Consider the following 13,079-nt stretch of genomic DNA (forward strand, 5'->3'; position numbering starts at 1 on the left):
AGGATCCAGACACTGAGACAGAGACCCAGGCAGAGGGTCCAGCACAGGAGCAGGAGCCGGAGCAGCCCCTCCGGAGGTCGACTCGCGCTCGTACCCAGGCCACTCCTCGGACTGGTACGCAGGGTCAGTCCACCTCCACTGCTCGTGCTACACCAGCTAGAGGCACTCTAGCTTCTCGACCGAGGCCAGTCAGGATCCACCGGTATCTCACTCTTGTGTCAGCCAGAGAGATCCAGCAGCTGAGGTTCATTCCGTTTCCCACCTGGTTCCCAGCTGCCAGGGATCCCAGAGCCGGTGCCAGGTTCTACACAGTCGTCCAGGAGGACATCCACGAGGCACTGGTTCGCTCTCAGGCACAGTTCAGGGAGCACAGAGTGATAGACCTAGAGATACTAGGGAACGTGGTTGGAGCAGACATTCGTCAGTATTTCACCTACCTCCACGGACTTCCAGAGTTACTAGCACTCCCCGGCACTTACTGTGAGCAGTGGGTCAGAGAGTTCTATGCGTCAGTGTGGGTTTCTCCAGATCACAGTTACATCCACTACGCACTGGCAGGCACAGACTACAGAGTGATAGCTCAGAGGGCCAGAGAGGTGCTTGGGCTGCGAGCCTCTCCCACCAGGATTCATCGGTTGTGCTACGGGAACGTCGAGCCCCCTCGTCGTCCTCACGGTGGTGAGATACCACCGGTTGACTTCGTGGCTCCCTGTTTCCGTCCACCTTTTGGGGAGGGTTCCAGCAGGACAGTGGGAGATTTGACACGCCCAGCTAGGATCCTCGACTTTGTGTTGAGGAAGACTCTTCTCCCCAGGACAGGCTACAGAGACAGATTCACTCGTATTCAGCAGTGGCTCGTTGCTCACCTCATCACTCAGACACAGTTTGACCTATGGGATCTGATTGTCTCAGAGATAGAGGACACCATCTCAGAGAGCTTCAGGGGCCGGCGTCAGTTGCCCTACGCACATTGGATCACCTTGCTTATACTTCGTGCTAGGCCACTGCCCCTGCCAGCTCACTTGCAGAGGGAGTTGACAGAGTCAGACACTGTCTTCCCCCACTACGACCCCAGGCAGATGTTGAGAGCGCACCACGACCTCCGAGCTCCTCCTCCTCCTCGTGCACCACGTGGACCGGTGCCCCCACCTTCTCCTAGGGGCACCCGCAGTACAGCAGCAGTTCCAGAGACAGAGGAGCAGCAGGATATAGCCATTGGGGCTTTCGCAGATGCAGAGGTTGAGGGAGAGTTTGACTTCGCCTCAGACAGTTCGGATGATGACTATCAGCCGCCAGTGACAGATCTCCCTCCCAGAGCACACGACCACGAGGCAGGCGGTTCTTCGAGTGCTTCAAACCCCGCCCTGCTTGCTATCTTAGAGGGGATGAGGGCAGATCAGCGCCGTGCAGCTGAGGAGCAGGCGAGGCGAGACAGGGATCAGGCTGCCATCAATGCAGCCATGCAGGCCAGGCAGGATGAGCTCCAGCGTCAGCTTCTCACCTTTCAGGAGCAGCAGCTTGCTTTCCAAGCCTAGCAGACAGCGATGATGTCCGCTCTCATGGCCGCCTCCGGGATTCAGCTACCGCAGATTCAGCTCCTAGGCACGTCGACTGTCAGGCCACCCACTCCTGCGCCTCAGACTCAGAGCCAGTCACAGCAGCCTCTCCAGCTACCAGCTCAGAGTCAGTCGTTCTCGACGCCACAGCACCAGGTCTCCCAGGGTGCTATTTCTTCAGGCTTTGAGCAGGTACCTCAGTTCACTCCTCTCCGCTCAGGCTTCACTCCTCAGTCAGCTTCAGCGTCGCAGCTTGTGTGGGACTCGCAGACAGATCCGCACCTCAGCTTCACCTACAGTGCTATGACTGGTGACCCTACGCCTCCTCCTCTGCAGGCTCCTGCAGTCTTTACGGCGCCAGTTACCACTACAGAGCTTTTGTCGTCGTCTGTAGCGTCTTCCGAGCAGCTAGCACCGTCCTCTACCATGCCAGAGACGATAGCTACCGCGACCGAGCCTGTGCCTGCTTCGTCAGCCGGACTCGAGCAGCCAGCACAGCCTGTGACAGCTCCAGAGCAGACCCGGACCGCTTCACCAGCTCCTGCAGCTTCAGAGGGTCACTCCACTTCCTCCGCCTCGACGGCCGACAGTTCAGACGATGCAGCTCGCTTCGAGGCCGTGCCGAGGGACTCCACTGCTTCACCTCCTCCACCGACTTCTTAGGTTTTTGGCGCTTGATGCCAATGGGGGAGAGAGTGCATAGGAGTATGAGAGTTAGGAGTCAGGGGGAGCTAGAGAGGGTTTTTATTCTTTTGAGATACTTTTTATGTGTGCTACTTTATCATGCATCACGTTTACTTTCATGCATTGCACTTGTGTGAGATACTATGGTTGTGAGACATGACTTGTGGTTATTGTGATATCTTAATGTCATGCGTTTTGGCTCATATTACCTTTGCTTCCGCGTTTCTACTCCGATGTACTTATGAGCCTTATGTTTATATCCTGTCGTATACCTCTCACATATTTGGATGTAGGATATTGGACTTGGTTGATATAAGCATGACTAATCCCGTTGTTCTTATTGCAACATGCTTATTGAAACCAAGTCACTTGAAAAACCTCAATTCTTTTCTACTCAAGGTTGTCATCAATCACCAAAAAGGGGGAGATTGAAAGAGCATCTAGGCCCCTAAGTGATTTCGGTGATTAATGACATTATTGATTACTATGACTAACGTGTGTTTTGCAGAGGCAAAGTCATAGGTAAGGTCATGGTAAATAGATACTCGATGGACAGAGATGTACATGCCTACTTAATAGTGGAAATCATTTCGGTTTTCAAAGGATGGATGGACATCGTCAAGACTAGACTAGGTCTAAGTGCCATATGGTGGAGAAGGGCACTTAGAGTAGTTTAGGACTTTGTTTTCCTTTGACCGTACTATTAAGAGGGGCTTTGATCTAGTAGCTTGACTTAGGCAAGGCTTTAGGCTTAGGTGTGGTGCACACTTGGTAAACCTAGCTCTAGGCAGCTCAGAGATAGTCCTTAGATCGAGAGGAACCAACTTTGTTTTGGAGCGATCGCGTTTCGACGAAGTTAAGGTGCCCAAGGAGGCACCGGACGCTGCACCGGACGCTCTGTGAGTGCGTCCGGTGAGGTCCTTAGCCATTGGAACAGTGTGGTGCTTAGGGTTAGGCACCGGACGCTAGCACCGGATGCACCGGGTAGCGTCCGGTCCCATACCCAGGGAGGTTGCAAGCTTTCCCTGAGCACCGGACGCTAGCACCGGACGCGCCGGGTAGCGTCCGGTCCCATGCGCAGGGAGCTTGTAAAGTTCCCCCGAGCACCGGACGGTGCACCGGACGCTGGGAGTTAGCGTCCGGTGACCTGTCAGAGAGAAGTACAGTTAGCCGTTATGAAGCACCGGACGCTCGGTGCAGTGCGTCCGGTGACCCCGTTTTCAGTGGAAACGGTTGGCCGACCTTTGGACTTTGTGGATAGTATTTATACTCCTCCACCTCGTCTATGAGAGGTCTCTTGCCCATTTGAACATCAGAGAACCTTGTTGTGGAGCAAGAGAGTTGCAAGAGCCTAGAGAGGATTGAGTTTTGAGTGATTTCTTGAGAGAATCCTTCTCTAGTGAGTTCCAAGAGTCAAGTGTGCATCCACCACTCTCTAGAGCCTTGTTTGGGTCAAGTGAGAGTTCTTTGCTTGTTACTCTTGGTGATCGCCATCACCTAGACGGTTCGGTGGTGATTGGAGGCACGAAGACCGCCCGGAGTTCTTGTGGGTGGCTCGTGTCAAGCTTGTGAGCGGTTTTGGGCGATTCACCACGACGGAGTGTCGAAGAATCAGCCCGTAGAGAGCACTTGGTCCTTGCGCGGACCAAGGGGGAGCAAGACCCTTGCGCGGGTGCTCCAACGAGGACTAGTGGAGAGTGGCGACTCTCCGATACCTCGGCAAAACATCGCCGAGCACTTTCTTCCACTACTCCTTTACTTTCTAGCATTTACTTTGTGTTTTTACATTCTTAGGATTGGAACTAGGTTGCAAAACTTTTTATCCGGTACCTCTCCAAGTCACACTAGGCACAAGGGGTTGAATTGGAGCTTATAGGTTGTTAAATTTTTAGAGAAGCCCAATTCACCCCTCCTCTTGGGCATCTTGATCCTTTCATTACCGACTCAATTTGCATCCCTCTTGATAGTGCGGTGTTTCCTATAACTCAAACAAGAAATAAAACTAGGTAGCTTCTTGAGTTGAAACGTCGCTTAAATGAAGAAATTTTGGGGGTGCTGTGATTCACCAAATGTGTTTGTTTGATTCCATCAATGAACTAACACCTGTAGATTACACTTGATAGACATGTTAGTTCCTAATTTGATTGTCATTAATTATCAAAACCCACACCGGGGGCGAATGCACCTACAAACTTCCAGTCACAAAAAAAAACATGTATTAAAGTTCGTTTGTCTTTTCAGCGGTACTTTTTCTGCCAGCCAACAATTTTTCTCTTACAATAAATAAGCGAACAGTATCACTGGCGGAGCCACCGTCCGGCCACCCCGGGCGGCTGGCCGGGCTCCTCGGCAAAATGCAAAAGAAATCTTCTTTATATTTATATAAAATTCTATGATTTTATAGTTAAATATTTTTGCTTAATGAGAATTGCCCGGGCTCCTGAAATCTTCTGGCTTCGCCACTGAACAGTATTTTTGGTCATGGCTTTTCAGACCAGCGAACAAGCTCCGCGGGACAGCTAGCAGCTGTACCTGATGTGATCACTACCGAGACAACGGCGTGCTGGAGGCCAAGTTTATGGCATTTCGCGTGAACAGCTCGAAGTTGATTCTTCTGTTCTGAAACAAGCCCTCTTATCTTCATCGATGGACTTCGCTACTTTGTGTGTCATGGAGTATTTTCACTACCTAGAGTTTGTAATGCCACTACGCATGATCTAGCCTAGCTAGCTGGGCTTGAGTTGGGACCCAGATGCGTCATGTGTTTGGACGAACCCTCTCTCAGAGTTTATAAAAAACTTAGTGCCTCACGATGTCGTCGAGAAATCTTATTCAATAGCAGGGCCCTAGAGCCAGTTAGCCAAGCGAATGATATTCCATGATGTAGTTAGATAATTGACCAAAGCATTGTCTGATTGAGACAGAGGGTTCTTCCCATTGTTTCAGTTTATAATAGCTTCTTCTGAAGAAACCACTGCCAAATTTGAGCTTTGTATTGAAGTTTGTGAAATGTTTTTAGTTGAGAGTAGTTTTTCTTTTCTTTTTTTTTTGAGCAGTTTTAGTTGAGAGTAGATGGTGATGCCCCTGAGTATAATGGAACAAATGTTAAATATTTGCGACATACGTCATCTGTTTCCTGAATCTTGAAACTAAAAATAGGGCACTTCTAGAGTAAAATGCACATCCCTGTGATAGGACACTAGTCTTTTATGAGACCAGTCATAGAAGAAAATCAAATTGCTGTCTCGATGAAGCACAGCTATGTAGTAGTCCCATATCCTTCCAAACATTCTTGGTCCAAAGAGATCTGGCTTGTTGATGCTTTGCTTGAAGACCCACGTCCATTACTCACTATCATGATCCTCAAGAACATAGATTGAGATGACATCACTCGACCAGACATTGCTGTCAACATAAAGTAAGCGTCCCTGAGAATGACATAGAGAGAAAAAAAACAGGGGCACAACCCTCATGTTGCCGGTGTCACAATCGGGAGATCTACCATGTCTCACCCTGTGTCCACTGAGACAACTGCACTGGAAATCATGCACAAATGCAGCCTCTGAAATAGGTTATTCACTCATTTGGCCCGTGAAGCAGATGTAGTCCCGCTCATCTATATGTATTGCATTTCTAACTTGGACCTTGTATATTGAACTTGAACTAGTAGTGAGGTATTGAACTTGAACCTTGTATATTTCTAGACTGGTAACACATAAAACAAAAAGAAATTTGTGACAAAGAAAACAATACCAGCACAGGCATGTTGTTTCCATTCCAGTGTTGATTCTTTAGATACAAATTCATATCATGCCAGACAACCGATCATCCAGAAAGAATAAAACTCAATAAGTGATCAAGTACTGGCTGGCAGGTTTCTTCAGCAAATTCCCCTAATAGTAAACTGTAACTACTCTTTCAAATGAAAACGCAGGCACGAATATGCTGATCTTGAAAAGGACATGGCTCACTGCCTCACTCATTGCAACACAAGAAGATATTTCACTGTTAAAACACATAATAACTCACAGCTAAATAGATTGATGGCATTCCAAATATCTAAGAAATTTGACCAAACATTGTGGTTCACGGCAATAGATATGTGCACATCAAAATAAAATAAAAAACTTATTTGAATTGCCACAAATATAGTAACAATGTCAGTCCTACTAGATGTTCCAGGTGCATTCAGAATAGCTACTTAGGAATGGTTCAGCACTGCTGCACAAAAATCAACATATAAAACACAGGTAACCTGCTTTCCAGATTCATTACATCCAAAATTACCAGTGGCAATAAAAACATGTACCTTTCCAAGACAGTTTAATTATCATCCAAAAATATACTGTTGGGATGATTCAATGGTACGAAGGCCTCCACCAATGCAATGCTGATCTCAAAAGAGTGCTTTGTATAAAGCAAGTTTTAGAAACACATGCCTGCCTGAGTATCATAATGCAGTCTACATGCAGCAGATAATTGAACAAAACACTGTTAGTGCTCATAAATCAGAAACTCAGAACAATTGCAGATAGCTGATTGGCACTTACATTTCCATCTTTACAGCACAAATATCACTTGATCAGAAAACCAAGTCACTTGCAACAACCAATGGTTCCTCCAACGCGGAACTAATGTAATCAGACAATTATTTGCCATGGAATGTCAGCTAGTAACTGCTTGGAATGTCAGCTTACACGGTTTCATATCTAAGCAACATGGTCTCAACTCTGAAGATAAAAATTATTTGCCAATCTTACAGTCTTCATATCTAAGTAACATTGTCTGAAGACATCTTTTGGTGCCATTTACCTACTGGTTGGCATAAAGACATACGGATATTCAATTTAGTTCCCTATCTCCTTGTAAATAAACCAGTGACAAATCTGAGCCTTGTACTGAAGGTTGTCCAGCAATCCTAGTTGACACTAGGTGATGTTAATGCCCTTGTGTATAATGGAACATATGGTAGAAACAGGCGATGCACATTGCACCTTAAATCAAGTTCAATCTTGACCACTTCTCCAAGAGTACAGATAACATGCACATCCTTGTGTTCCATATCATAGACCATCAGTGTTTTCTGCTTCCAATCATAGAAGAAAACCAAATTGGCATTTGGATGAAATGCAGCTATGCAGTAGTCCCATCCCCCTTGTGCCCCTCGTGGTCCAAATAGGTCTGGCTTGTCGATGCTTTGCTTGAGGATCCATGTCCACTCCTCGCTGTCCTGATCCTCAAGAACATAGATTGACAGGTCATGATCCTGCCAGCCATTATCGTACACATAAAGCAGGTGCCCCTGAGAGTGGCTGATGGTAGAGGAACGGCCATAACTTGCATTTTGCCGCATGCTAAAAGAGATGCCTACATTGTGCGGCACATGGGAGATCCTCCATCCCTGCACCTGTGTGTCCACCGAGATGACAGCTGCATTGAAGTCGTTGCAGAAGTGTAGGAAGCCACTGAAAAAGGTCATCTGTCCGAAGAAGTGGATGTCCCAATGAACCCACAAGTCATCATTTTCCTTGAAAACCCATCTGCCAGTTTCGGATGAGTAGATCTCCACTGCCACAACAAAGAACAAGTCGTTGTAGAAGTAGCACTCCTGCACCAGCTGAAACACATGGAAGTTTGCAGAGACTGCTGGATCAAACCCTAGCGCTGCCGAGCAGGTATCCGGTGAACCGTACAGCCCCTGGGTATCTCTCGGTTGAGGCAAGGCAACCCATTCCCCGGTGGCCGGATTGCACACGACGTAGAAGGGCGGTGGTGAAGGCCGTTCCCTTGTGTCCTGGCACCGCAAGAGGAGCAGCCCGTTGCAAGAGTCCAGCAGATCCATGTCCCCGCAGGTTGGGGGCAGGAAGGAGAGAGCCGTATCGACCCCAGGAGGCGGAGACGTGGGCAGGCCGACGAATCCGCGGGGCCACGGCGGGCGGTGGCCGGAGGGACGGGAGAAGAAGAGCCCCGACAGCGTCTGCGCGAACCTGCCGCGGTGGTCCGGGTCGGAGATGAAGGCGCGCCAGGCCCGCGAGACGCACTTGCAGAGGCAGAGCGACTTGGCCGGCAGCCGCGACAGGATCTCGACGACGAGCTCGTCCGGGAGCGGGAGGACGGCCGCCCGGTGGCTCCCGCCTTCCTCCATCCCGAGCAGCAAGGCGCGGCGGAAACCTGCGGCGGCGCCTGGTTAGGGTTTTGGGTGGGGGGTGGGGGGGGGTGTGGGGGGGCGGGGGCGGGCGATTGGATTCACTGCAACGGTTATTTTTCGTTGGGAGTTAGGGACTCCTCTAAGGCGCACTGCTCTGCTCCGGTTTTTGCCGCTCCGCTCCATGAACTCCACCATGGAACAGCTCTACGGTGGAGTTTGTGGAGCAGGAGGTACTGTTTGGCACGCAGCTCTGCTCCAGCTTAGGAATGGGTTGTTTTCATGCAAATGACCCATTATGCTCCTGATCAAAATTGCTCATGATATTTTCCGACCATAATAGAAATCAATATTTTTCGACCAAAATAGAAATCAAATGATGGAACATTAACAGAGACCATAATTAAAATACAAATAATTGTCCCATAAATTGTAAATAATAGAAAATTAAACAAAGGTTATAATTCAAATAATTCAATACCTGCTCATCCTTTCCTTCCGGCGGCACCTTGTCCTCTAATTCTCTGACCGCTAGCTCCCTGAACGGCACCAGCTTGCCTGCCGATGCCCTGGCCACTAGGGGCTTGTGTTGTCGCTCCAGTGCATGGCCACTGGCCGAACTCGGTAAAAGAACTCCAGCCATGATCACCAGGGGCCACTGGCCAGAAGCCGTATGAGGCCGGCTGTGGCGACGGACCGTACGGGGCCTGCGGCGACGTCGCGCCGTATCCTGCGCTCCCGCTTTTACAGGAACTAATCTCGTGATTAATGAGTGGCAGGGTGGGTAATTACCTCACAACTTTATGTGGGAGTATCAAACTCCAAAAACTGGAGTACCCCTTGAGATACTCCAGGAAAAACATGGAGCTGGCCTCTAGCTCCACCTTTTTTTTGGAGCGGAGTTCGTAGAGCTAGACGTGTTTGGCAACCCAGAGCTGGAGCGGAGCTGCAAAAACGGGAGCGGAGCAGTCCCAAACACCCCCCTAAGGCCTTGTTTACTTTCCAAAAAGCCAAAAATTTTCAAGATTCTCCGTCACATCGAATTTTTAGACGCATACATGGTATATTAAATATAAATATAAATAAAAACTAATTACACAGTTTGATCGAAATTTACGAGACAAATCTTTTAAGCCTAGTTAGTCCATGATTGGACAATGATTACTATAAACAAACGAAAGTGCTACGGTGTCGTGAAATTTTTCCCACAAAAAACTAAACACGGCCACAGAAAACTTTCAGAAAGTGCCATGGGATTCTACTTGTGCTTGATAATGCTGGACATAACAAGCGCAGCATGGAAGCATGATTGCTAGTACAAAATAGGATAAACAGCAACAACAACAACATTGGTGCTACATCATTTCCACAATTGGCACTGCTGTTTCCTAAAACAAAAGAAGGGCATTCATGCACTAGTAGTTAGCACAACGAATTCAGTTATGCTAAAACAATCACTCGTTGCAGCATAACCAGATAATTCACTCGGACTCGATAGCCTCACCGGGAAAGTTTAAATCCATGAACTCCATTTCAAAAAATAAATGATGGCAGTTAATCAACCAGACTACTAACGCAGTTATATATATGTTTGCATTCCCACAAATGCAGTTCCACGATTTCTCTTGGTACTGCACGTTCCAAATGGAATCAGGCTAGTAAGCTAGTTACTATAACTGAAATCAATCAGCATTGAATAAATTCTGCATATAAAAGGTGGAAAACACAAGAAACCATTCCCTCTTAATAGGTAAGGCTACAGAATAAACCTCAGTAAAATATAAGGTCAGCTGAATTCAAAGCCAGTAAGTGCTCCATCGATACACTGTTCGGTGTTCACTTATCTTAATCCTTCAGAACACGAATTTCATGAAAAATCTGTTTCAAAACAGTTAATGCACACATCCTTAAAATATTGCTTGGTGCAGCCAGCTGACCAGTACAGATTTCATCATGCCAATCAATAGTTAATTAGTGAAAGCCAATAGTAAGTGGTTTCTTCAATGAGATTCCCTGAAGTAACCACACTGTCAAAGGCCAGCCAATATCCATAATTGGCCATTGCTGTTTGTCAAAGCCAAAATGCTAGCATGAATCTGCTGATTATCACAGTGAACATAATTATGCTCACATGTCCCGCTCTTTGCAGAACAACCAGATAATGGTATCACCACCAGACCCATCTAAATCCATCAAAGTCATTTCAAATAGATTGGTAATTTGACCAAGATCTGCGGTTAGCAACAAAAGAAAATGCATGTACATCATAATAAAACCACACATTGCATTGCCACAAATATAATAAAAAGATTAGTCCTACTAGTTGCTCCAAGTGCACTCAGAATAGTTACTAAATTAGGAATTATACAGCACCAAACAAGTGGAATAACAAAGGAAGATAAACAGGAAAACTTAAGACTCTTAACAGGTACCCTACTTTCTAATTCATTACATCCAGAATTACTAATAAATTCTAAAACTTGTACACATCCAAATAGTAAATACGATAAGATATATTGCCAGCACGGTTCAAAAGCATGAAGGCCTCATCTGCCATGCTGCTCAAAGCAGTGATTGAAATTTCAATTCTTCTTCTCAACAAGCTTCAGAAACACATGTCTATGCAGATGATGCATTCATCACTGATATTGCCTGATGTAGACACCTAATGGACCAAAACATTGTTTTAGCAGCTCATAAAAATTGTCGATGGCATTTTGACACGGACATATTTCCATCTCAACAGCATGGAAATCCTCTTGAATCACCAAACAGAGCTAATCACAACAACAAATGGTTCCTCCATCGTGATACTAAAACTATTTTAGTTTACCAGCTCCTTCTGAAGAAATTAACGCCAAATTTGAGCCTTGTATTGAAAGTTGTGAAGTGCTTCTAGTTGAGACTAGATGATGGTAATGCCCTTGAGTACAATGGAACATATGGAAAAAATTTACGATGCACATCGTCTGTTTCTTGAAACTCAAAATAGGGCACTTCTAGAGTACAGATAACATGCACATCCCTGTGTTTCATATCATAAAAAATCAGATTTTTCTGAGTCCAATGATAGAAGAAAATCAAATTGCAGTCTGGATGAAATGCAGCCGTGTAGTAGTCCCAGCATATCCTTCCTAAATTTAGTGGTCCAAATAGATCTGCCTTTTCGATGCTTTGCTTGAAGATCCATATCCACTCCTCGCTGTCAAGATCCTCAAGAAAATAAATTGACATGGAACTTGATGTGCCAAGGGTATCAACATAAAGTAAGCGTCCTTGAGAATGACAGACAGAAGTAAAACGGCTCCAACCCCCACTTTGCCTCACTTGGGAGATCCTCAATGTCTGGCCCTCTGTGTCCACCGACGCGACTCCATTGCCTATGCAAAAATGCAGGAAGCCTTTGAAATAGGTCATATAGCCAGTGTATTTGATGTAGTCTCTGTCACTGCACTTGATTTCACTAAGAACCCATCTGCCAGTTCGGGACGAGTATATCTCCACTGCCTGGACGGAGAAATCGGGGCCATCCAACACCTGCACTAGCTGAAACACATGGAAATGTGTGGAGATGGATGGATCGAAGCCTAGTGCTGCTGTGCTGGTGTCCATGGTTGGACCCTCACTGGTAGAATAGCCAACAAGACCCGGGACGTGGCTTGGTTGGGGTAAGGTAACCCACTCTCCGGTGGCTGGATTGCACACGACGTAGAAAGGTGGTGGCGAAGGAGATTCATGGATGTTGCCAGTGCAGCACAAAAGGAGGAGCCCATTGCAGGAGTCGAGCAGCTCCATCTCCCCACAGGTAGGGGGAAGGAAGGAGAGTGCCGTATCGACCCCGGGAGGCGGAGGCGAGACCGAAGACATGGACAGGCCGATGAAGTCCCAGGCCGGGCGGCTGCCGTAGGGGCGGGGGAAGAAGAGGCCCGACAGCGTGTGCGCGAACCTGCGGCGGTTGGCCGGGTCGGAGATGAGGGAGCGCCAGGCACGCGAGACGCACTTGAAGCGGCAGAGCGACTTGGCCGGCAGCCGCGCGAGGATCTCGACGATGAGCTCGTCCGGGAGGACAGCCGCCGCCGCCGCCGCCGCCCGGCAGCTCCCTTCCTCCATCCCGACGAGCGAGGCGCTGCGGAACCTGCGATTCATGCGGCGGCGCGCCTGGTTAGAGTTGGGGGGACCGAATGGGTTCACTGCGGATTTTATATCATCACCACCGGGATTCGGCGAGAATCGAGATGGAGAAATCCATTGCATGCTCACCTCTTGTGCGGCGTTGAAGAGGAATCGCCCCGCCGCCGCAGACTCTCCTTGCTGGAGAGCCCAATCAACCGGCACCGGAGCCGGATGTGCGCTGGATGAAGAAAAGGTGAGGGATGAGGGGGGCCGGAGCCGGAGGAACTGGAACTGGGAGTGGCAGGAGCACAGGAAAACGAAGGGGGCGCAGCCTGACGGCGAGGTGTCTTCAGAAAACGAACGCTCGGACGGGAGCCTCCGTCCGACGATTCCGGTTCCGGCGCGATGGTCGTCCTCCCGCGCGCGGACGCCAGCAGCCGCGACTCGTATGCACGTGCGACGGTATATGTTACCCTTTTTGTTTCCTATTCTTTTCTTTTTTTTCCCCTTATATTTATCTTCTTTTCTTTTTCTTTTTGCTTTCTTCCCCTCCCGTTCGGTGTTGTTTAGTTTTCTTTTCT

The 13,079-nt window shown here is 48.0% G+C and overlaps 2 protein-coding genes across 3 annotated transcripts; both read right to left on the reverse strand.

Annotated features, from left to right (window-relative positions):
- Positions 5,362–8,453, reverse strand: LOC8079895 (F-box protein At3g26010). Of its 2 annotated transcripts, none has more exons than XM_002442863.2 (2): positions 6,791–8,453; positions 5,362–6,702 (listed from the first exon to the last, which is right to left on the reverse strand). In XM_002442863.2, exon 1 carries the CDS (start codon positions 8,383–8,385, stop codon positions 7,159–7,161), a length of 1,227 nt encoding a protein of 408 aa, XP_002442908.2. In that variant the 5' UTR covers positions 8,386–8,453; the 3' UTR covers positions 5,362–6,702; positions 6,791–7,158. The 2 variants fall into 2 exon arrangements, with proteins under 2 accessions (XP_002442908.2, XP_021301273.1); XM_021445598.1 differs by having other exon boundaries at positions 5,362–6,458; positions 6,550–8,453.
- On the reverse strand, positions 10,646–13,016 carry LOC8076295 (F-box protein At5g07610). The gene is made up of 2 exons (XM_021445721.1): positions 12,646–13,016; positions 10,646–12,520 (listed from the first exon to the last, which is right to left on the reverse strand). The coding sequence occupies exon 2, from the start codon at positions 12,493–12,495 to the stop codon at positions 11,281–11,283; it is 1,215 nt and encodes a 404-aa protein (XP_021301396.1). The 5' UTR covers positions 12,496–12,520; positions 12,646–13,016; the 3' UTR covers positions 10,646–11,280.

The sequence above is a fragment of the Sorghum bicolor genome, chromosome 8 (genome assembly GCF_000003195.3).
Source record: "Sorghum bicolor cultivar BTx623 chromosome 8, Sorghum_bicolor_NCBIv3, whole genome shotgun sequence".
NCBI classification, from domain to species: Eukaryota; Viridiplantae; Streptophyta; class Magnoliopsida; order Poales; family Poaceae; genus Sorghum; species Sorghum bicolor.